This window comes from Nyctereutes procyonoides, unplaced genomic scaffold (assembly GCF_905146905.1).
Source record: "Nyctereutes procyonoides isolate TBG_1078 unplaced genomic scaffold, NYPRO_anot_genome, whole genome shotgun sequence".
Classification (NCBI taxonomy): domain Eukaryota; kingdom Metazoa; phylum Chordata; class Mammalia; order Carnivora; family Canidae; genus Nyctereutes; species Nyctereutes procyonoides.
This window is the reverse complement of record NW_026575155.1, coordinates 12522311-12548095: the sequence shown is the minus strand read 5'-3', so window position 1 is coordinate 12548095 and position 25785 is coordinate 12522311. Positions and strand designations below refer to the sequence as shown.

Here is a 25785-nt window from a genome sequence, read left to right as displayed (position 1 = left end):
TCCCCGCCGCCGCGCCCGCTCCTGACCCGACCCCCGTCTCCCCGCAGAGCTCTACTTCCTCATCGCCCGGTACCTCTCGGCCGGCCCGTGTCGCAGAGCCGCCCAGGTGAGTGCGGGCCGTGCGGGCCCCGGGGCGGCGTCCAGGGCCCGGCCCCGCCGCCGCCGCCGCCGCCGCCGCCGCCGGGGGTCGCGGGGTGCAGGGCGCCGCCGGGGGGGGGGGACCCGGGTGCCCCCCGCCCCCCTAACTGCGCGTCTCGTCGGCTGCAGGTGCTGGTGCAGGAGCTGGAGCAGTACCAGGTCTGTGCTTCGCGGCGCCCGCCGTGCCCCCTCCTCCCCAGCCTGCCGGGGCCGCTCGCCCAGCCCCCCCACCCCGCGCGCCCCCCGCCCCCACCCCGCGCCCCCCGCCCCCCGCCCCCCGCCCGGCCCCGCGCGGTGGTCACTCGTGTGCGTCCCGTGCCTTTGCAGTTGCTGCCGAAGAGGTTGGACTGGGAGGGCAACGAGCACAACAGGAGCTACGAGGAATTGGTGAGATGTTTGACATTTGGCGTCTCCGCGCCCCCGCGCCCCCGCTCTCCCCGCTCCCCCGCCCCCTTATCGGGGCTCCGGCTCGCGGGGCGTAGTGACCGACCGGTGCTCGGGGCGGGGGACGGGGGGGTGGGAAGGGTGGGGGGTTGCGTTCTGGGGACAGCAGGACGTCCGCGTTGGGGTCTGCTTTGTTTTGGGGCGGCCGGGTTTGTTTTGGGAGGAAAAGGCCCTGGGCAGGGGCAGGGGCAGGGGCAGGGGCAGGGGCGCGGGGGGCGGGGCGGGGGCGACCCTGCGCCGCGGTTTGCGGTGGGGCGGGTTCCCAGGTGCGGCTGCCTATGGTGAGAGCCGGCAGCGCGCGTGCGCGCGTGCGCGCGGGCGGGGGGGGGCGCGGCGCGCCAGCCACTCAGCGAGCCGCTCTCATCCTACTGTTGTCGTGCCCGACTTGTAACTCGACCTCTGGTTGGTCCTCTCTGCCTCGCCCCGCCCCGCCCCTCTAACCACTTGTTCCCTAGGAATAGAATCGCTGGTGTCTGAAAAGGTGGAGAAATACGTGAGCGTGATGAGCGTCTTTTTTCTATCTCCTGAGCAGCGTCCTAGAAACCTTGCTGCCGCGACCCCGTGCCGCTCGCTCCTCCAGGACTTTTGCCTCTCAAAGCTGCACCACACTTGTGGAATGCCTTACAAAACTTAGCGTGATGGGTCATTGTGTTGACCTTGCTTGTCCGTAGGGTAACCCAGGCCCCAACCATGCGGTGTGTCTCACCTTAGAGCTTCGTCGGCGTAGATGGCAGGTCTCTCTTCGTGGCACTTTGTCAGCTTTCTGAGTCGCTTTCCGTGCACCATTCGGTTTCATCCACTGCTTTGTCCTATGATGTCAGACATTCTTTTAGGGAACTGTTTTTTTTTTTTTTTGTTTTTTTTTTTGTTTTTTTTTTTTTTTGCCAGTTTGTGTTCCAGGAGGAAGGATTTTGGTTTTGCCGGGCTGTATCAGCATCTCGTAGAGCAAGACAACCGAGGACGCAACGAAACAAAAACTCGGTGATCTTTTACCACAGTTCTAATACCTGTAACAGAATTTGGTAGAAGGATAGGATCACCGCTCTTGAATTAAAAGGACGGAAAGGAAACAAAGGGGATTTGTTCATCTGCATGTGAACAGTTAGGTATTATTGACAGAATCCGGGGAGGGTTAGAGGATGCTGTTTTAGTCAAATTTAGTGTTTACTGATGTAGAGTCTTTGGAAGCAGACACTTAAACTGAATAGTATTTCCGAGAAAGTGAGTTCTAGAAATCCCGCATCACGGCAGAGTTGGATTTATTTTGATATTTGAGTCTAGGGAATGTTTGAAGGACTGCTTGCTTTATTTACTGCTGCTGTCGGTGAGAGAAAATAGTGTTCTCGGGGAAGCAGAAGAGCATTATTGACAATGCAGTTGTGCTGTGGAAGAGAAAATTGTGCAAATTTTGAGATGCTATAATTACTGGAAAACTTTGAACGTTACATTTTTGGCTTTTCCGTTAGGGTTGCTAAAACCTTATTTAAGAATCTGTTTACGATTACCCCAAATCTCTGTGATACATTCCTGTGATGTGGCTGTGAGCGAGGTCCTTGGTCATCACCTGGCTCATTGGGTCTGGTGGGTATCCTCTTTGTCCTTTGCCCTCTCCCACCTGCACTCTCTCCTAGCAGGGAGTGTTAGAGGATGAGCTTTTTGTATACAGTTACTCTTTTGTCAGAGTATGCTGGTAGCTTCTAGTTCTCCAAACCTGATCTGCTTTTCTGTTTATTAAGTATTTCAGATATACACAAATGACAATACTGTAATGAAGCCTGTTGCCAATTTGCTAGCTTTACTTTGGCTTCTATTTGAAGTATTTTTTTTTTTTTTTTATAAATTACCAGTGGAAATCTTCAAACCTAGAAAGATAGAGTAGTCATGAGCTATTCACTAGGTACTCCTTATCAGCCTCAGTGATTAGCAAAGAATGTTGCATTTGTTAGCTCTCTCCCCTAAGCTGTATTGTTTTAAAGCAAATTCCAGACATTCCTTTATTATTGGTTAATATGCTGAAGTATTTTAAAGTAAATCCTAGACACTACATTTCCTCTAAATTCTGCAAAGTGCATCTCGAAAAGATGGAGCTATTTCTTGGGCCACCACAGTGCCAGGGTCACATTTAAAATCCAAAGAATAATATCCTTTGATGTATATGTAGATTTACTTGTATATATAGTCCATTCTCAGATTTTCATCTTGTTCCTTGGATTTCTTTTTATATTTAGTTTGAATTAGGCTTTAGGCACCATCCATGTGTTGTACTGAATTTATTTTCCTTTTTTTTTTTTTTTTTAATCTTCTATAGTTTTTTCTCCTGTACCGTTGATTTCCTAAAGACGCTTGAGTTGGTCAGCCTGTAGGGTGTTTCACATTTGGGTTTTATCTGATAGTTTCCTTATGCTGTTTCCTTGTGGTGTTTAATTTACTCCTTTTTCTCAGTAGTCCTCATTTTTTGGATCAGAGCCATCTGGGGAGCTTTATAAAATCTGGATGCCTAGGCCATAACCCACACCAGTTAAATCAGAATTTTAGTGTTAGGATTGGACATTGCTATTTTTTGAAACCTTTCAGGTGATTCCAGTCTCACTGCTCACAAAGTTAGAGTTTATCTTAGACTTGGGACCCTGTTGTCATTCCAGCGTGTACTTTGGAAGTAAGAGTATTTTTGATACTTCTTAAAAGAATTGGGACTACTTATCTCTTAAGACCTAACCGTGCATTAGTAGTTGGACCTGTGAATTTGTAAAATGTAATTAGGGTGTTCATGGGGAGTGAGGAAGGACCTCACTTTTAAAGGAAGGACATGTTTAAGGCAAATGTGATTGAGTTCACTCAGTAATTGAGTAACACGCAATTTTGTAGGCCACGGTCTTTCTGAACCAGTAAATCAGGAAATCCTTACATTGGAGTTTGTTGTTACAGGATTTAGTGTCATTATGCTTTTTCTTTAAATAATGTTTATTAGGGGAATCTCTGGGTGGCTCAGCGGTTTAGAGCCTGCCTGCCTTTGGCCCAGGGTGCGATCCCGGAGTCCCAGGATCGAGTCCCACGTCAGGCTCCCGGCATGGAACCTGCTTCTCCCTCCTCCTGTGTCTCTCTCTCTCTCTCTGTCTATCATAAATAAATAAATAAATCTTAAAAAAAATGTTTATTAGGCCTTTAAGGAAAAGGCTTAAAAGTTGTTTGTATTGAAATACGGTTCGAGTTGTAAGTAGTCATTTTTCTTAAATCTTTAAGTTCAGTTATAAATCTTATAAATTCAGTAATATATCTAGAAACAAGTAAATTTCATTTTTATTAGTGTTTAATTTGTAATGAAAATTTATTCTTTTTTGAAATTTTTTAAAAATATTTTATTTATTTATGAGAGACACACACACACACACACAGAGGCAGAGACACAGGCAGGGGGAGAAGTAGGCCTCATGTAGGGAGCCCGATGCAGGACTGGATCCCTGGATCCCAGGATCCCAGGATCACACCCTGGGCCAAACGCAGGCGCCAAACTGCTGAGCCACCCAGGCATCCTGAGAATTTAATTTTAAGGTATTTAACACCAAGTTAATTGTCTTAAATTTCCTTGAGCATTTCTACACCATAGTATTTTAGTATATGTGCTGCTGAAGTGAGCACCACACTGTACTACAAATACATGATTATTTCAGCTACCTCAAGATTGCAAACTTTGTCAAATCTAAGTGTAATCTTTCTAAAGTTAATACTTGTAAGTATATTTTAAATTTATTGTAATTATTTTTTACTCTCCTAAATATTAAAAATAGTTTAGTCATTACAAAACCTGTTACCGTATCAGAATAACTGATTTGCACAAAGGTATCAATACGTTTTTCTTTTCATCTCATTTGTCCATCTCTTTCAGTTATGGATTAACTCTCCAAATCAAGGGGCTTGGGGCAGGGAGCAGTATCATTGTGAGCTTCCTGCTGGATTAAGGAATCAGGTTATGGTAGAGTATACACCAAGACTTAGAATTTGGGTGTACTGTTAGATAGACTCTACTTGAGGGTTGAGTTGAGCTTTTTTTATAGCAGGGCTACTTAATGTACCTTTTTAAAACAAAAAACAACTTTGTACTGGATAATTGTATTGCGACTGACTCCACTGTTTTATTTACCTCGTGGGATCCTGACACAGCTAATCTCTTTCCTGTCTGGATTCTGGATTTCCTTTGTGGTTGACTATGGAGATGTATCATTTTATAGGTCTTTCATTGATAATTTGGGAACACTTAATGATCAAGGCAGTCTGATGACAAGTTATAGTCTAGCAATACAGTGGTATAGAAATTAAAAACTTGGGTTTTTGTGCCAAGTATCTGGGCTATAATCCTGACTCGTGCTGCTTCTAGATGTTCTGATCTTTACCTGAGTTTCTTGATCTGTGTAACAAAGATAATAGTAGTTGTATCAAAGGGTTGTTGTCAACGCGGGGCGGGGTGGGGGATGGCTTACAGTACCTGGCACACAGTAATAATCAGCACTTAAAAGTATCAAAATGTTGGTAGGATGAAGAGTCCTAATTGCGTAGACTTTCCCTTAATTTGTATTTGTAGGGTCTAAATGAGAAAACAGAATGGTCTCTGTGAGCTTTTATGTCTGAGTATGATACCTGGTATTTACCCATTTACAGATGAACACAACATGGGATGGGGAACTAATGGTACCCTATAGCTGGGTGCTGAATAATGGTGGTGGTGGTCTATCTAGGAGTCACTCAGCCTTGACTGTGCTACTTTATTTAAGCTCTCCGTCCACCGTGGGGTTTGAACTGAGTATCCTGGATCAAGAGTATGCTCTATTTTTTATTTTTATTTTTTTTATTTGTTTATTTATTTTTTTAAGAGTATGCTTTAATGACTGAACCTGTCAGGCACCCCAACCATGCTGCTTTGAAAAGAGGATAGTTGGGATCCCTGGGTGGCGCAGCGGTTTGGCGCCTGCCTTTGGCCCGGGGCGCGATCCTGGAGACCCCGGATCGAATCCCACGTCGGGCTCCCGGTGCATGGAGCCTGCTTCTCCCTCTGCCCGTGTCTCTGCCTCTCTCTCTCTCTCTCTCTGTGTGTGTGACTATCATAAATAAATAAAAAAATTAAAAAAAAAAAGAAAAGAGGATAGTTACTAAGTACCTTGCTTTCCGAGGTTCACCTAATCATAACAGTCCTTTGGATCTATTGGACAAAAGTCACATGACTTTTTTCCTTTCACATTGTTTATTTTTTTTATTTTTAATTTTTAATAAGAAAGTCTTTTTTTTTTTTTTTTAATTTTTACTTATGATACTCAGAGAGAGAGAGGCAGAGACACAGGCAGAGGGAGAAGCAGGCTCCATGCACCGGGAGCCCGATGTGGGATTCGATCCCGGGTCTCCAGGATCGCGCCCCGGGCCAAAGGCAGGCGCCAAACCGCTGCGCCACCCAGGGATCCCCTTTCACATTGTTTAAATCCTTAATTGATTTTTGCTGTTCTGTTGGTGTCTGAGAAAGATTGTTCTAATCTCCATCTGTGATGATAGTTAGCTTTTTTCCCCCCAGTTCTTTTTTTTTTTTTGTTATGTTAGTAGGTACATTCAAATTGATAATTGTTATCTTATTGAATTGACTTTTTTTTTTTTAATGAAGACTTTTTTAGAGTAGCTTTCAGTTCACAGCAAAATTGAGCAAAGGATAGAGATTTCCTATCTCCCCCTGTCCCTTGTAAGTGTACAGCCTCCCTCATTATCTCATCCCCCAGAATGGTACGTTTGCTGTGGTTGATGAACCTGTATTGACCCAACATAATCACCCAAGTCCATAGTTTACGTTAGGGTCCTCTTATATTTACAGTGGGTACTCTTGGTATTGTGTGTTTTGTGGTTTTAGACAAATGACACACATCTACTAATACAGTATTGTACAGAATAATTTTATTGCCCTAAAAATCCTTTGTGCTCTGCCTAATTATGCTTCCCACGCTCTTTCCTAATCACTGATATTTTTTACAGTTTCCATTGTTTTTGCCTTCTCCAGAATTTGCCCCTTTTTTAAAAAATTAGGAAATGTTCTTTCTCTCATAATAGCTTTTTGCCTCAAAGTCTGACTTGGCCTTCGTACAGCCAGCCCTGTTTTCTCTCAGTGATGGCAGAGTGTGTCTTTTTCTGTCCTTCTACTTTTATTAAAGCAAACATTTTCCGTGTTCTCATTTTCTAAGTATGTCTCCTGTAAACAGCATATAGTTTTATTATTCAGTCTTCTATTTGGAGTCTTTAAACTATTTATAATTTAAGTAACTTAATTACTTAAATTGTGTAAAGTCTACCAGAAATCTTTTTTTAATAATTTTTTTTTATAAATTTTTATTTATTTATGATAGTCACACAGAGAGAGAGAGAGAGGCAGAGACACAGGCAGAGGGAGAAGCAGGCTCCACGCACCGGGAGCCCGACGTGGGATTCGATCCGGGGTCTCCAGGATCGCGCCCTGGGCCAAGGGCAGGCGCCAAACCGCTGCGCCACCCAGGGATCCCCCAGAAATCTTTTATATATGTTCCCATCTCTTTATTTCTTCTCTGTTTTGGATATTATACCATTTGTTCTTTATTGCTTTTTAGCTATATATCCTTTTATTTTTATTTTAGTGGTTATCTTAGAGGTTAAAATATGTTGACCATGTATGTTACTTTACCATTTCCTAAATAAATAAAAACTGTTGTCACCCTCCTGTTCCTTGGGCTATTATCATATTTTACTTTTACATATGTTAACATTTTTCCTGACATTACTGCTATTTTTTTTTTTTTTTTTTTTTTTTACTGCTATTGTTTTAAAGTTAATACTCATTTGCTTACCCACCGTCTGCCTTGTCTGGTATCTTCAGCTCCTTCCTGTCTTCCCATGTGTCTTATCTGTGATTATTTTTCTTCAGTCTGCACAACGTTGTTAATTCTTTTAATGAAGGTTTGTTGGCAATGACTTCGGTTTTCCTTTTTCTTTTTTGGTTTAAAAATATTTTTGTTTTGTCTTTATATTTAAACATTGTTTTAAAGGTGAAATTTGGTTGGTACTTTTTTTTTCCTTTCAGCGCATTAATATTGAAAAATTGGCAGTTTTATTATTTCTCCTTTCAAAATAATGCTTTTTTTTTCTGGCTGCTGCTTAAGATTTTCATTTTGTCTTTGATTTTCAGCAGTTTTAACTGTGATGTACTGTAGTAGTTACCTATTGCTGCATGACAGGTTACCCCAAACTTAGTGGGTAGAAACAATGCAGCTTTATTATTATCTCAAAGTTACTGTAAATCGGAAGTCCAGGCACAGCTGAACTGAGTTGTTTCAGTCTCTAGGCCAAATCTGGGGGTTTCACCTGAAGACTTGACTATAGAAGAGTCTGCAAGCTCACCTAATTTTTATTTTTAAAGTTTGAGAGAGAGAGAGAGACAGCACAAGTAGGGGGGAGGAGGGTAGAAAGAGAAGCAGACTTCTTTCTGAGCAGGGAGCTCGATGTGGGAGTTGATCCCAGGACCCTGAGATCATGACCTTAGCCGAAGGCAGACGCTTAACCTACTGAACCAGCCAGGTGCCTTCGCCTGATTTTTTGGCTGGATTCAGTTCTCAGGGTTGTTGGACTTAAGGAGTCTCAGTTCCTAGTTGTCTGCGGGCTGCGCTTTGTCTGTTCCTTGCCGCTTGTCCAGTTCAACAAGGCAGCTTGCATCATCAAAAGGTGAAAGCTGACTAGGCAGTAATTGTCTGCTGGTAAGACAGAAGTCAGTTTTTTTTTCTTTTTAGATTTTAAAAAATTATTCATGAGAGACACAGAAAGAGGGAGAGAGGCAGAGACACAGGCAGAAGGAGAAGCAGGCTCCATGCAGGGAGCCTGATGTGGGACTAGATCCCATGTCTCCAGGATCATGCCCCAGGCTGAACGTGGCACTAAACCCGCTGGGCTACCGGGGCTGCCCCGTATCTATCTTTTTAGGTAGGCTTTAGCATGGAGCCCAACATGGGGCCTGAATTCCTAGAGAGGTCTATATTTTATAGCCAAGTTGCCAGCTTCCCAAATCTTGACAGAGCTTCCTCTGTTTTATAGCCCAGTTGCCTGCTTTTGGGTTGCTGAGGAGATCTCTTTGCTCTTTAGTTGAGCCCTGGGCTTTCTATTCTTGGCCTTCAGAGGGCCTCTGGAGTGCACTTGAAATGGACTGGGTCTTCCCCAGCTGCTCTGCATCCTCCCATCCAAGTACTAACCAGGCCCGACCCTGCTTAGCTTCCGAGATCAGGCGCGTTCAGAGTGGTATGGCCATAGACAGCTGCTCTGTATCCTGTTTTTGGCCCTGTGCAGTTGGTGAAGGTCTGTGGGAAGAATTGGGGTGGTGTAGACTCTGACTGGGCCCTCAGGATTTGCATCAGGCATCAGACATGCCAGCCCACGGGTAGACTATGAAGTTTAAAAGTTTGACAGATTTTTCCTTATTCTCATCGGTGGTCAGTTTTTCCTCCCTCTCTGCTAGGGATGAAAGCAACTGTGAATCTTTCTCTGGTCACAGAAGGGCTTACCAGTTTCTGGGATGTAGTTGATGTAGGTAGACTTGTTTTCTCAGCTCTGTGACGGGATTAAAAATTATTTTTAAGCTAGACCAACCTGTTCTCATTGTTAAAGTGAAGGCAGTAGTTTAACAGATTATCTCCTTTTAATAGTTGAAATAAATGACTGCTTTCAACTTTACAAAATTATGTGGAACATGTAACTGTCTGCAGTCCTGTGTGGGTACACTTAATTGTCTTTCCTGGCATATAGTGTTCATTGTCTTTCCTGGCTCTCAGTGTTCATTGAAAGAATTTATGTGGCTTAATGCTTAGTATATTTTCTGTTGAGAACCAATCACCAGCAGGTTGGTTATTAAATGATTTTTTTCTGTGCTCTTTGATTTTTTAAAATCTCTCTGGGACATGTGCTTTATATGTAGGTCAGAGTAATGTTCTACACTGGAATGGCTGTGAGATACATGGAAGTTGTACACTCTCTCCCCCTTTTTTTAAGTTCCACCATTTCTTTAGGAGGGTATGAATTGTATGTGCAGTATTCAGAATTTGGCAGGGACTTTGACTTTGCTTATTATTTGTAATGGGATGGATGAGTGAGATTTGGATGTGAGACCTTAGCTGCTTAGAAAAAATTCTTTGTTGATTTTAATCAGTCTGCATATATATATATATATATTTAGTTTTAAAAACTTCTAGGGGCCATTTTGGCTCTAAACCTCTTCAGATACTCCTTGATTATTTTGTTACTTGCCATGTTAATTAGGATGCACTATAGCCAGGTGCAAGGATCCAGTGATGCTGGAGAGTTGTGAACTAGATATCCAGGGTTCTTATTTTTAGCTTTGCCGTTTATTAGCTCTTTAGTTCTGGGCAGGTTATTTAATGCCTGTGCTTGTGTTTTCTCATCTGTAAAATGCAGATGAATAGTTTGGGGGATATAGTAAGTTAGTGTTCTTAGAAGTTCTTGGAACAGTATCAGGTAGTAAGCACTGTGTATGTGTTAGGTATTATCATTAATGTAGTGAAGAGTTAAATTAGTCAAAATCTTACAATAGTTAGAAGTGTAACTTGTACATTGTAAGGATGCAGTATTACCTATTCTTTTTGCAAACGTGGAGTCTGAAGTCTTAGAATCTTGTCCAAGGTCCTGTAACTAGTTAGGTAGGGCTAACTGGACTGCTAAGCCACATTGCCTGGATGGCAGTGGATCAGGTGATTCCACTGCCCCCTTCCTCTAGTATCTGTTAAACTATCATTGATGTATTTCGGGCTGGATTCCACATTGAGAAACTTTTGCTGGAGAAAGACCCTGTGGTAGAACCTTAATTTAAAGCCTTAAATTTTGGGGAGCCCCAGTGACGCAGCGGTTTAGCGCCGCCTACAGCCCAGGGCATGATCCTGGAGACCCTGGATCGAGTCCCATGTCAGGCTCTCTGCATGGAGCCTGCTTCTCCCTCTGCCTGTGTCTCTGTCTCTATGAATAAATAAATAAAATCTTAAAAAAAAAAATAAAGCCTTAAATTTTGACTGTATTAGGGCAGCCCTGGTGGTGCAGTGATTTAGCGCCGCCTGCAGCCCCGGGTATGATCCTAGGGACCCTGGATTGAGTCCCACGTCGGGCTCCCTTCGTGGAGCCTGCTTCTCCCTCTGCCTGTGCCTCTGCCCCCCTCTCTCTCCATGTCTCTATGAATAAATAAATAAATCTTAAAAAAATTTTTTTTTGACTGTATTAAATTTGTCTACATATGTATGTAAATGTTTGAGGATGTTGGTAGTGGTCTTTATGTGGGGGTGTAACTGAAGAGTGATGTAAAGAAGAGGCTCTGACTTGACAAATGGTCGGAACTAGAACAGACCTGGCTGCTGTCTGCACCGTCTGTAGTCGTTTACAGAAGGTAACCGAGGGCATTACACTGGGCTTCCAGTACGAGATGAGGTCTGTGTATGCTTGCTTCCCCATCAGTGCTGTTATTCTGGAGAATAGTTCTCCTGTTGAAATCTGAAATTTCTTGGGTGAAAAACATATCCACAGGGTTTGGGTGAGGCCAGGGGTTGCTTGTTCTGTATCTCAATCCTGGGAAGATGAAATGACATTGAACTTGTATCAAATTCAGCTGCTTCAATTCAGCAAGTCACAACCGATAAAAACAAGGTATCAGAAAATTTTGGGATAGCATTTATGTTTCTGAAAAAGGAACAGTTCAGGCTGATGAATAAGATTTATGTTCTCCAGCTACAGAAACAGCAAGATGCCAGATGATTTTTCAGTTATTTGTGATATTTTAAAGATGCAATAAAAACTGTACTGATTTGGGGCTTTTTCTTAAACCAGTAATCCTTTCCAACTGTCTGGCAATTAAACCATTCAGAAGTAAAGAAACCTAAGAAACCTAAAACCCTCACCCAGTAATTATATGCTTAAGACTTTTTTTTTATGGCTGTCAATAATGCATCTTTTCTGAATTGCCTTTTTACATCTCTTACCTGCTTTTTTACTACTGTCTTACTCTGTAAGAATGTTTTACATTTCTTTAGGTTGTTCTTTAGTCGGCCATGTGTTCTAGGTTCCTGTCCCAGCTTGCAGGCTGCTTTATAGTCTTATTGGGAGCTTTTGTTTTTTACAAAGGTTTAAGGTTTTTTCTATGGTTATATTTGTTAATCTCCATTTTGTCTTTAAAGTTGTCCTTAAAGCCCTTTTGCACTCAAAGATTAGTATTATAAAGGCAGGATTATGTATCTATTCATCATTATTTTTTCCAGTCCATTTGTAGTTTCTTTGTAATGTCTTCATGTTCCTTTGAGCACATGGTTGGTGTGAGGTACGAATCTTGCCTTTTCCAAATTGTCAGTTTGCAAGTACCATTTGAATCTTCTTTCTCTACAGGGACAGTACTACATTGTACTACATTCTTGTACATGTACATTCATGTACTACATTCTTGCTGACTTTTGTCTCCATTCCTGTAACATTCTTTACTACTTTAGTGATTAGGTTTTATAATAAATTTCTTACTAAAATGCTTTATCAAATTACCTTTGCTCAGGATTTTAGCTCAAAAAGAAGGTGGTCCTTAAATATAGTGTTAAACTTTTAGCCAATTAGAAAGGAGTTGATTCTGAACTATATACCTTGAATGAATTAGCTGTGCAACTATAGATGCTTTCTGGCTCTTTATTCATTTGGGGGAATAATATTTTTATTCTGAATGATATAATCGTATTTCCTTAAGAATTATTTCATATATTTCAGGACTCCGACTGAGAATCTGCATCAAGTGCAGGGCTTTCTGACTCTTTGTAAGCTCTTATTTTGTTTGTATTCAGTTTTATGAATTTATTTTAAAAACATAGCTGATATGAATAGGTTTTATTCCGACAGGTCATTCATTTATTCATTCATTCATTCATTTATTTATTTATTTATTTATTTATTTATTTATTTATTTATTTATTTATTTATTTTTAAAGATTTTATTTATTTATTCATGAGAGACACAGAGAGAGAGGCAGAGACACAGGCAGAGGGAGAAGCAGGCTCCATGCAGGGAGCCCGACGGTGGGACTCAATTCCGGGTCTCCAGGGCCAAAGACAGTGCGAAACTCCTGAGCCACCTGGGCTGCTCCGGGTTGGTGATTTAGAATATGGCAGACTGGTTGATGAAATGATAAACTAAGGGGCTCCTGGGTGGCTCAGTTGGTTAAGCATCTGCCTTCGGGCAGAGTCCTGGGATCAAGCCCCAGGTGAGTCATCTGTGTTGGGCTCTCTGTTCAGCAGGGAGCTTGCTTCTCACTCTCCTTCTGCCTATTTGTGCATGTTCTCTCTCTCAAATAAAATCTTAAAAAAAAAAAAAAAGGATAAACTAAGTCTGGCTAAAAGATGTTTTGCATTAGTACTGAAAGCTTTGATCTTTGCTATGTTCATGTGGCTAAAATTGTTACTTGACCTGTACTTTGCGACTTCATATATTCTGTAGGGGGTAGCATATTTAAAATTCATTTAAAAATTTAAGTGTCCTGTCTCTTTATTTTAAAGATTTTATTGATTTATTTGACAGAGCGAGCACAAGCAGGGGGAGTGGCAGGCAGAGGGAGAAGGAGCAGGATTCTCACTGAGTGGGGAGCCTGATGGGGGCTCCATCCCAGGACCCTGGGATCATGACCTGAGCCAAAGGCAGACATTTCACCAACTGAGCCACCCAGGCACCCCGTCTCTTCTGTTTTAATATATATTGTGAAATATTAACAACAACAGGTTTGACTTTTTGGGGAATATTTGTCTCTTCATTAAGTTCCATGTAGGATCCAGACTTTAATTAGTCTTCACATAGGTTTATTTTAATTATGTTCTGCTTAGAAAATTCAGTTACTTTCAGATGTTACAAGAGAATAATCTCAAGTTTAGTGGTTTCTTTTCAGAAGTCAGCCTACTTATGGGTAGCCCTTGAGTATTTTTTGCATTTTGTATTTTATTCCTTTCAGATGATCTTACTCCCTGTTGTGATGCTTAGTCAGAACTGCCTATCTAGAATATCAGAATCTTAGATTTTCTTCTTCTGAGTAATTTGGAAAAGCTTTTATAATCTAAAACAGGATTCGTTGTTTTGCTAAGGGAAGAAGAAAATGATATTAATAGATTACATAGAAATACTAAGGATATGTGCTCATTTGGTATTGGCTTAGGCATTAATAGCATTTTCTAGGTAAGCCTCATTTTATGAGATGGCTGATGGATGACTTTGCTTCAGATTTTCAGATTGGTGGACAGTGCTTTAAAATTTGTGTGATTGTGTGGTACATGATTATAGAATTATGGGATACATTTTTTACTTAGAAGCAGTCTCCTAAATAATAAAGATATATAATGATGTCTTTTAAGTCTGTAGGTGGAACTGATACAGTGATTTAATGGTATCATTAAGGACTTCATCTTTCTGTCTTTTTGATTGAGCCAAGTTTGACATTTTGACTTTTTCCCCCTCAGAATGCTTAGTTTTATGGTTGCCATCATATTCTAGAAGTGATGGGAGGGAAGGGTTCTTTTATTAGGGAGGAGAATTTTTCAGGAATGTTCCCCTGCTCCAGGAGATTCTTTTCTGTTTCATTGGCCAGGACTACATCACGTGGCCATCTAGTTATGAAGGAGTCTAGAGAAGTGAGGTGGTGTGAAGTAGGGGAGATAGTGGCTGTAGGGGAAGCTATAAAACTAGTTATCTTTCCTGAATTACAATCAGTGCTTTTGAATGAAGGGTCTTTGTGCTAATACTAGATCATTTCTCTCCTTAAGTCCTTTTGTATAAACTGAGAGTTAAGCTGTTTTCCCTTCTCACATCTTTAGCGATATTTTTATTGTGCCATTGACTACTAAATTTGAATTTATTTATAAAGCTTAGAAAAGAGGTCAAGAACTTCTGTGGCATCAGAGGCTGAGGGGAATTACTTAAGACACTAGTTTTTAAATTTTGTATCAAAGACCATGCTCTCTGTCACTTCTTGTCTCATTTCTACTGTGTACTCTAGGAGTTGTGATCTGTGGTAGTTTATGTGTTTTCCTTTGTAAGGTTTCTAGATGGTGTTTCATTGAGGGAAAGCTAAAAGTCAGATAGGTGTGTATTTTTTTTTTTTTAAGATTTTATTAATTTATTCATGAGAGACACACACACAGAGGCAGAGGGAGAAGCGGGCTCCATGCAGGGAACCTGACTTGGGACTCAATCCCAGGACTCCAGGATCACGCCCTGGGCCGAAGGGAGGCGCTAAACTGCTGAGCCACCCTGGGCTCCCCCAGATAGGTATGTATTAAAGATACTAAACATTTGTTCTAGATCCTGATGAGATTATAGGATCCCAAACTTTACAGAAAAACCTACTTTCTCCCATAACCTTCCAGTTAGACACATTATCTAGACCCTACTACTACTTTGTACAGCTGCTACCCTAGTCTTGAAGAACTTCATACTCACAGTAGTATTTGGTGATACAGTAATATAATGATCCTAGGATTGTGGCTGATAAACTTTCAGAGACTGACTGTGGCTTACAAAAAATAAGATGGTAGAGAGATTGGCTATGTGGTGTTGGAAGGGACTTAGTTCTGGCCTGATTCCTGAGGACGTTGTATAACTGCCTTACTGAAGTTGTTGGTAGAGACCCTTACCAGTCTGTGTAAGACTTAAAAATACTGAAGGAACGTTTTTTATCATTAATTTGGTCAATATGGTACCAATTTTTAACAATAATATAAGAATTGACTGCTTAACAGACCGAGCTTCCCAAAGTGCCCCTTGTTTTTGTTTAAGATTTTCTTTTAAAGCAATCTCTATACCCAGTGTTGGAGCTCAAATTCATAACTACTTTCTGTTCATTATTTTTATTCCCTATATTGGGAGTAGAACTACATTACTTTCAGAAATGCCTTGTTTTATACAAGATTAGGTTAACACCCCTTTCCCCCCCTTCCATCTTTTATGGTTGTGCTAGAATGCTCAGAAATGCAGTGAATCTGTAATTATCTTTATGGGATTATAGCTGCTGCATGGAATCCATGTTCCTACAACACCTGGACTTTGCCTAACTACACCTATGTTGAAGCCTGTTATTTTAGTAATCCGTTTTATTGCTTCTTTAAGACAGGCAGCAAATAGAATCTATAAAGTTCCCCTTGTATATCATTTAAGAGAGAAAATAAGACCATGTCTAGCACTGGGAAGCACTCTATTTAAAAATTTCTGTCTGTACCCTTTCTATCTAGAGAAGTTGTTTTTAGCTATGTCTGGTATAGCTTGTTTTCAGGAACAAGTCTTCACTGAGGAGACAGGCTTGGTTGTGTATCTCAAAACTTAAAGCCATTAAATGTTATCTATCCATCTACCTGAATAGTAGAAATCTTAAAAAAAACTGTTAGAGTGATTTTCTGCCTTATAGAAGCCATGTTGCCATTGCCTAAAGTAATTTTCTCTTTCTTAAGCCTTTAGATAACATTATTTAGGTCGATCAATGTGAGTCCTTCAGTGGGGGTTTTGTTTTCAGATTTGCATTACTGACAAGTTCTTAGATCTGTGATTTTCTTGGCCCTGTTGGAATTACCTTCTAGTTCCTCCTATCTTTCTCTTCCCTCCGATGATGAGCTAATTATCTACAACAGTTTTTGGACTTTTACATGCTGACACTTTGAAGCACAGAGTGCTAATTAGTATTAAAAAAAAACACTTTGGAGGGGAGGGGCAAGACGGCGGAAGAGCAGGGTCCCCAAATCGCCTGTCCCCACCAAATTACCTAGATAACCTTCAAACCATCCTGAAAATCTACGAATTCGGCCTGAGATGTAAAGAGAGACCAGCTGGAAGGCTACAGTGAGAAGAGTTCACGCTTCTATCCAGGTAGGAAGACGGGGAAAAAGAAATAAAGAAACAAAAGGCCTCCGAGGGGGAGGGGCCCCGCGAGGAGCCGGGCTGAGGCCGGGGCGAGTGTCCTCAGGACAGGAGAGCCCCGTCCCCGTCCCGGAGGAGCAGGAGCTGCACCAACCTTCCCGGACAGGCGGAAAGGGGCTCGCAGGGAGTTGGAGCAGGACCCAGGAGGGCGGGGATGCCCTCGGGCTCCCGGGACACTAACAGACACCTGCGCCCCGGGAGAGTGCTCCGAGCTCCCTAAGGGCTGCAGCGCGCACGGAGGGACCGACCGGAGCAGCTCGGAGGGGCTCGGGCGGCGGCTCCGCGGAGGGGGCTGCGGGGCGGGAGCGCGAATCCCACAGCGCAGGCCCCGGAGCACAGGGCGCCGGGACACAGCCCAGGATCCGGCCTCCCCCGGGACAGGCAGAGGCCGGGAGGGCCCAGGACAGCGAGGACGCTCCTGCCCCGAGCTGAGCAGATCAGCGGCCCCGCCCCGAAGCCTCCAGGCCCTGCGGACGGAGAGCCGAGAGCCCCGAGCCCGTAGTTCCTGCGGAGGCTGAATCCAGGCTTCCAGAGTTGCCATAGCAACTGCTGCTGTTCCTCCTGGGGCCCCACGGGGTAAACAACCCCCGCTGAGCCCTGCCCCAGGCAGGGGGCAGAGCAGCTCCCCCAAGTGCTAACACCTGAAAATCAGCACAGCAGGCCCCTCCCCCAGAAGACCAGCTGGACGGACCAGTGATACTCCCCCGTGTTCCAATACAACTTGTTTTTGGCCACTCTGCACTGAGCAAAATGACTAGAAGGAAAACCTCACCTCAAAAGAAAGAATCAGAAACAGCCCTCTCTCCCACAGAGTCACAAAATCTGGATTACACTTCAATGTCAGAAAGCCAATTCAGAAGCACTATTCTACAGCTACTGGTGGCTCTAGAAAAAAGCATTAAGGCCTCACGAGACTTCATGACTGCAGAATTTAGATCCAATCAGGCAGAAATTAAAAATCAATTGAATGAGATGCAATCCAAACTAGAAGTCCTAACGACGAGGGTTAACGAGGTGGAAGAACGAGTGAGTGACATAGAAGACAAGTTAATGGCAAAGAGGGAAACTGAGGAAAAAAGAGACAATCAATTAAGGGACCATGAAGACAGATTAAGGGAAATAAATGACAGTCTGAGGAAGAAAAACCTACGTTTAATTGGGGTTCCCGAGGGCGCCAAAAGGGACAGAGGGCCAGAATATGTATTTGAACAAATCCTAGCTGAAAACTTTCCCAATTTGGGAAGGGAAACAGGCATTCAGATCCAGGAAATAGAGAGATCCCCCCTAAAATCAATAAAAACCGTTCAACACCTCGACATCTAATAGTGAAGCTTGCAAATTCCAAAGATAAACAGAAGATCCTTAAAGCAGCAAGAGACAAGAAGTCCCTGACTTTCATGGGGAGGAATATTAGGGTAACAGCAGACCTCTCCACAGAGACCTGGCAGGCCAGAAAGGGCTGGCAGGATATATTCAGGGTCCTAAATGAGAAGAACATGCAACCAAGAATACTTTATCCAGCAAGGCTCTCATTCAAAATGGAAGGAGAGATAAAGAGCTTCCAAGACAGGCAGGAACTGAAAGAATATGTGACCTCCAAACCAGCTCTGCAAGAAATTTTAAGGGGGTCTCTTAAAACTCCCCTTTAAGAAGAAGTTCAAGTAACTCTGAACGTGAATGGGCTTAATGACCCCATCAAAAGGCGCAGAGTTTCAGACTGGATAAAAAAACAGGACCCATCTATTTGCTGTCTACAAGAGACTCATTTTAGACAGAAGGACACCTACAACCTGAAAATAAAAGGTTGGAGAACCATTTACCATTCAAATGGTTCTCAAAATATACCCTAAAAACTACAGAACACTTCTGAAAGAAATTGAGGAAGACACAAAGAGATGGAAAAATATTCCATGCTCATGGATTGGCAGAATTAATATTGTGAAAATGTCAATGTTACCCAGGGCAATTTACACGTTCAATGCAATCCCTATCAAAATACCATGGACTTTCTTCAGAGACTTAGAACAAATTATTTTAAGATTTGTGTGGAATCAGAAAAGAACCCAAACAGCCAGGGGAATTTTAAAAAAGAAAACCATATCTGGGGGCATCACAATGCCAGATTTCAGGTTGTACTACAAAGCTGTGTTCATCAAGACAGTGTGGTACTGGCACAAAAACAGACATATAGATCAATGGAACAGAACAGAGAACCCAGAAGTGGACCCTGAACTTTATGCTCAACTAATATACGATAAAGGAGGAAAGACGATCCACTGGAAGAAAGACAGTCTCTTCAATAAATGGTGCTGGGAAAATTGGACATCCACATGCAGAAGAATGAAACTGGACCGCTCTCTTGCACCATACACAAAGATAAACTCAAAATAGATGAAAGATCTAAATGTGAGACAAGATTCCATCAAAATCCCAGAGAAGAACTCAGGCAACACCCTTTTTGAACTTGGCCACAGTAACCGGAGAAGGACAAACAGTGTATGTTCTCATTCATTTGGGGAATATGAATAATAGCGAAAGGGAATATAAGGGAAGGGAGAAGAAATGTGTGAGAAATATCAGAAAGGGAGACAGAACATAAAGACTTCTAACTCTGGGAAATGAACTAGGGGTGGTGGAGGGGGAGGAGGGTGGGGGGTGGGGGTGAATGGGTGACGGGCACTGAGGGGTACACTTGACGGGATGAGCACTGGGTGTTATTCTGTATGTTGGTAAATTGAACACCAATAAAAATTAATTTATAAAAAAAAAAAAAAAAACACTTTGATATCTTCCTGAGCTTTGATAGAGCCGTGGGCTTTCTGTCAGGGTAGGAAACAAAAGTTAGGTTGAAAAGTTGAAGATATTTTATTTAGCCCCTTCTGTCACTAGAACTTATGAACAAAAACTTAAACGTCCTATTTATTTGAAACAGAAAGAGAGAGCAGGGGGAAGGGAAAGAGGGAGAAAATCTCAAGCTGACTCTGAGCTGAGCAGAGTCCTATGGGGGGGGGGGGGCGTGTGCTCATTCGGACTCTGAGATCACCTGAGCCAAAACCAAGAGTCAGACACTCAGCTGACTGAGCCACCTGGGTACCCCATAACTTTATATTGAATCCAGGCTTATTTTATATTTGAATTGACGTATAAGAACCAAAAGTGTGATCTTGAACTATGTTTCAAATTTTCTTTGGAGCAGCTCTTTCTCAGGGAGCTTGAAAGTGTATGGGGCATTGCTGGTGTCACGGCACAGCGAATACTCTTGCCATTGCTGGAAAGGAACCAGCAGTACCATATGTCCTGCACATGCAGACAGTCTTGCACAGTGATGTTTTTTGTCTCAAATGTTGGTAGCATCATGATTGAGAGACCTTAATGCAGCATTAAAGTTTATGACATACATTCAAATCAGGTTAACATTAGGCATCTTTATGAGTTAAACTCATAAAGTGTGTTGGGACACCTGGGTGGCTCAGCGGTTTTAGCGCCTGCCTTCAGCCCAGGGTGTGATCCCGGGATCCCGGGACTCCAGGATCACACCCTAGGGGCTTGATCGAAGGCAGGGGCTAAACCGCTGAGTCATCCAGGCATCCCTACTTTTGGGATCTTAAAAAGAAAGATGTTTTAGAACATTTATATGGAAACATTTTTTAGAAAAAAGAGCTTTTTATTACTTTTACATACAGATAATTCAACAGTGGACACAACCCAGTTTGGTGGCCAGTTTAGCCCTTTACCTTTTCCTGCTTGGCAATACAAGCCTCTGATTTTGGATCCAGGACATTGCCACCCCAGTCATGGCAGATCTCATTAAATCTGTCATTGTTATTGGTCCTGATAGCTTCTACCAGCTTAGCCAGAGCTCCTTTGTCTTCTGAGTTAACCTATATGATGGTAACAGTGGAGCAGATCTTCCTGTGGACGCTATGCCCCAGCCTGGCCTTCCCCTTGATAATGAAGTAGAGACCCCCCGCCTCCCCCAATCTTACGACACAGGACTGGAAAGAAGACAGCTTGCTCTGTGGGATCCATATCATGTGTAATCACTTCCAGCAGAACCTTCTTGTTTTCCACCAAGGTGGCGACTGTTAACCCCAGCTCAGAAGACAGACAGCCTCACAGTGGGACATCCCCTTTGCTGGCAGCTTTCTTCTCAGACTGGACCAACAATCTGTGCTTCTTCTCTTGCTTTGTCTCTGATCTGTATTTGTGGGCCAGCTTAAGCATTTGAGTAGGTGTTAGGTGGTTCAAGGCCGGGGAGAACTGGTTAATTGCAGGAGGCACTTGTAGGCATTTATAGAGAATAGCCTTTTGCTGCTGCAGCCAGATGTAGGTGGGGCATGTGCATGAACAAACTTTTTATAGGAACTTGTGCTTTTGGTATTCTTGAGTTCATACCTAGGAATAGAGTACCTGGATAATATGGTAGGTATATGTGTTGTTATTAAAGAAGCTGCCCAAATATGTTTTTTTTCTTTTTCTTTTTTTACTTTTATTCATTTTTTAAAGATTTTATTTATTTGCGGGAGTGCATGTGCACACACAAGCGCACAAACTGGAGGGGGCAGAGGGAGAGGATGAGAAGCAGATTCCCCACTGAGCCTGACTTGATCCCAGTCCCCTTAGATCATGACCTGACAAAGTCAGATGCTTTAACCGACTGAGCCACCAAGGGGGCCCTGCATTTATTCTATATAGAATTGACCCCTGGGCCATAAGTTTTTGTTTCTTCATTTTCTTCTGGGATATCCTTTTGCTCTGTACAACTTCTTCTTCTGGCTTAGGAACCATCAGGTCTTTTGCAGTAAGGATCTCTCATTGTGCCAAGGAGAGCTCATGTGGGTGAATCTGAGCACGAGCCCTATAAGTTCTACACCACATCTTGGGGGTTTTGTTCACCTGGATCTGCTCAGTGACCAGAGAATCTGTATCTAGACTCTTCAGTTCAGCATTACCCTCTGCATTTTTAATCACGTGCAGTAAAAATTCAGCACTCTTTTGGGGTCACTGATCCTTGTCCAGCTGCATTGTTTGGCCTCAGCATACCTACCATCTCCACTATTAGAGGTAGGGAATGGCAGACATGGCTTCTGATAAGCGACAGCCTGCAGATACATGATGGCTTTTCAGATATATGTACCCTTGATGGTCTGGGCCATCAAGGTGTTTGATGTGTATTTTTATTTTTAAAAAATTTTATTTATTCATGAGAGACACAGAGATGCAAAGACATGCAGAGGGAGAAGCAGGCTGCCTCTGGGGAACTCAATCTGGGACTTTATCTCAGGACTCTGGGATCACGACCTGAGCCAAAGGCAGGTTGGCTCAACTGCCAACAGTTGATGTTGGAGCATCAAGATGTTGAGCAGTTGATGCTCAACTACTGGGCCACCCAGGTGTCCCATCTGTGATCTGTCTTGAGAAAAATTTTTGTTCGTGGTTTGATGTATGGATCAAAGTTAATTAAAAGTTTTTTGACAATTGGATATCCAGTTCCAGCTCTGTTTTTTTTTTTGAAAAGATTATTTTTTGTCCTTTGTGCATTTGTCAGAAATTCATTATCCTTGTTATATAATGATTCCTGAAGTCCGGTACTATTTTCATACCTCAACTTTATATTTTTTTAAAGGTGCTTTGTAGGCCACTTGCATTTGAATATGAATTCTAGAATAAAATTGGCAGTTTCTGCAAAAAACCCTGCTTGGATTTTTATTGGGATGGCTTTGAACCTAAAGATCAGTTTGCTGTTTATTTAGATTTTCTTTAAATTATCTCAGCAGTGATATGTAGTTTTCACTGTACATATTTTTACATGTTTTGTCAGACTTATTCGTGTTTAATATTTTTTGATACTGTTGTGAATAATATTTTTAAAACTTGCTCTCCAATTTAGGTCTTGTCCAATAAACATGTGGCTCCTGATCATCTGTTGCAAATCTGCCAACGCATTGGTCCCATGTTGGATAAAGAAATTCCACCCAGTATTTCAAGAGTCACTTCTTTACTTGGTGCAGGAAGGCAGTCTTTGCTACGTACAGCAAAAGGTACCTTAATTTGAAGAAGTGTTCTGCTTTGTAGCTTAATAATAATTATAATTGTGAAGTAATGTAAGCATTGTGAAAGAAAGGCGATATGTAACTATAAACCATGATGTGGACTATAAAATTCTCTGCATTTAGCATAGACATTGAATTTTACTACATAAGTGTTTAATGGGTCCTTCTGCATTAAAAAAAATGATAAAGGTATAGATGTTAAGCAAAAAAGCTTGGATTTATTCTGAGATGTGTTTGAGGTTTTATCGATGTGAGTTCTTAATTTTCCATTTTGTAGCTCACTTATAACTTCATTGAATGTAATTGTATGTGTCTAATAAACTCTTTAAATTATAGAAGTATTTTATTTGGTATTTAGATTCTGAAAGCCCTTTGTAATAAGGGGAAGTGATTTTCTAAATTTGGTAGCAGTTTGAAATCAAGCACCAAAAATGTACAATTGCATGGTTCTCTTTCATCAATTTAATTTTTTTGCAAAGTTATGTGGTAGCAAAATGTTTGGAATTGCTGTTCTTTTTCTGTTAGCTTGGTATAAATCACTTAGATTAAGTATATGTATGTGATATGATCTATGTATACAACGTGGCTTAACTGCTAATGGGCAAGAATGTTGGCTCTTCTGATCCTGAGTATACGTCAAGTTCATCCCCTGTGATTATCTTTACGATCTGTTGCTGAGGTGGTGCTGCCTCGTAGATGCACCACCAGCTGTAAAGCTTGACTGAGAAAGAACAACCCTCCTTCTTGGTTCTGTGCCAGACTGGTTTGTCAGCTTTAGTTATTTCTTAGTGCTCTGTGGCCCTGCCACATGGTGGCTTGGGTCAGGAAACTGTTCTTACTCTCCCTTCTCTGTGTCCCTATTCACCTTGTAATTATCCTATTTTAGGTTGTTATGTAGTAGTTGCCTGTGTGGCCTGTTTCCTCTGTTTTTCTTACTTGTGTCAAGCTCTGTGTCGTTTTGTGATGAGCACTGCTTTAGAACTGGCAGACCTTAGAAGAGACTTGAGCCAGCTGCCCTAGGGTAGGGGCCCATATTTCTGTTTTGTACTGGTGTCAAGAGAGGATGCCTTGTAACTGCTCTTTGGTCATGATAGTGGTAATGAATCCGTTTATGTAAAAAGTAATATGCGTGTTAGGTTGGGGCACCCGAGGCTCAGTAGAGGTTTATATGATGCCTTCCTTCCCTTCTTTCATTTGCGAAGAAGCTAATTTCTGGCACAGCATAATCTGTGTTCTGCTGCTATCTCCTATAGAGGGGGCAGATGTTTCTTCCTAGTGTATTTGCTGATAGGTCAAAGAGGGACGGGACGCTAGAATTAGAATTAGTGTTCACACTCACAGATCCTACGTATGTGCTCAGGGTATAAAGGCTTATCCGTGATCCTAAAACAAGAGGAAAGCCACTTAATTTTGTCAGTATTTCCTAAGGAGATTAAAGTCATGGTAATATTGGCCAAAATTAATTTTAAAACTCCGTTAACATTTTAAGGATTTTCATAGAAGTCAAATAAAATATTTCTTAAAAAATTTCCATTTTGGGAAAGTTGGATCCGTTGTGATTAAGCTCTCTTACCATTCATATTGTGTGGTGTAATTCTGCATTGACAAATAAAAACTCACTCGGCATTGACTAGGACTTGGGAGTCAAAAGATCTGGTTTTATGGTCCATCCGGACTTGGTCATTGGCAGTGGGTCTCTTGAAAGGTCCCAGAACCTTTGAGCCTCAGTTACCTCACTTGTGCGTTGGCGATCACACCTACCTCACAGGGTTGTTGTGAGGATTCAATGAGATGATGTACGTGGAAAGCACTTTGTACATTGTAAAGTGCTATACTCTCATGTTAGCTGTTGTTGTTGTATCTGAGATGTCGTAATTTTTTTTCCCCTTCAGAAATAGTCTAATAAACCTCTAGGGCTTTTCTGTTAAAGTATATTAGTTGGTAAAACTTTGAATAAACAGTTTGTTACAATATACGTAAGTATTCTATAAAATCTTTCTTGGGGTTAACTTTCAAGATTTTATGTGTATCTAAAATTCGTTTTAAAGACTGCAGGCACACAGTTTGGAAGGGCTCTGCCTTTGCTGCTCTTCACAGAGGAAGACCTCCAGAAATGCCGGTGAATTACGGTTCCCCACCCAGTCTTGGTGAGTGAGCGTGGCTTGGCAGGTGACCGAAACTATGTTTTTAATTTCTTGACCCACTTTGTAATGGTTGTGTTAAAATTTAAAAGGAAATACTGGTAGTGTTGTTTCAATAGTAATAAGTGTCAATTTCCAGATTTATTGTTTTCCTAAAGTTATTACTAAACGTAATAAAAAGTAATGAAATTTAATCTTATACCGTAAATAAGAGGCCCATAGTGGTGATTATACTAGAACAGAGTTGGGGAGAAAAACTTGTGTCCTTAGGATTTCTTGAACATAGATTCTATGACCCTCTAGAAATTGTGGAGTTTTTCTTCGTTTTTCACACATTGACTCTTCCTTAACCATTTTCATTGTTTTTATTTCCTAGTGGAGATACATCGAGGAAAACAACTCACAGGGTGTTCCACTTTTAGCACAGCATTTCCAGGAACTATGTATCAGCATATAAAAATGCACAGAAGGATTCTCGGACATCTATCTGCTGTTTACTGTGTAGCATTTGATAGGACAGGACATAGAATCTTTACCGTGAGTTAACGTTTTAAACTAAATTTGGTATCATTTGGAGCACTTCAGTGTGTGTTAGAATCATTTAGGAGATCTCATAAAACATGGATTCTGTGGTTCCCATTCTTAGAGTTTCTGACTCCATAGATCTGGTGTGGGGCCCGTGAATTTGCATTTTTATTAAGTGGCCCAAGACATTCAGATGCAGATAGCCAGGTCTTGTGTGGTGTTTGTGAGACATTGACCTAGAGCAAAGGTTTGTGGGCATGAGCATCAAGGATCTTAAAAATATACACACCTAATTCTTGCCTTCTAGCCCATTCTAGACTTCTTGATGAGGATAGTTTCTAGTATGTCTAGTAACCAAAGCTTCCATAAAAATCCAAATCCCTGTAGGTGATTCATATTCATATTGATTACTCATTGATTCAGGGAAATTAATTATTTGATTAGTGGAAGATTATAATTATTATAAAACTCTGTAATATTTGTAATCTAACATTTTAATTTTTTAAGGGAAAATTACCATGGG

General features: G+C 41.7%; 1 protein-coding gene across 3 annotated transcripts in view; it reads left to right on the top strand.

The window, feature by feature from the left end:
* BRWD1 (bromodomain and WD repeat domain containing 1) overlaps nt 1-25785 on the top strand; it is a 121880-nt gene that overhangs the window by 333 nt on the left and 95762 nt on the right. For all 3 annotated transcript variants that reach the window (XM_055313324.1, XM_055313323.1, XM_055313322.1), the window contains exons 2-7: nt 48-106; nt 268-297; nt 466-525; nt 22434-22584; nt 24645-24743; nt 25114-25274. In XM_055313324.1, coding sequence (XP_055169299.1) covers nt 48-106; nt 268-297; nt 466-525; nt 22434-22584; nt 24645-24743; nt 25114-25274 — 560 coding nt within the window. The remainder of the gene's footprint in view (nt 1-47; nt 107-267; nt 298-465; nt 526-22433; nt 22585-24644; nt 24744-25113; nt 25275-25785) is intronic.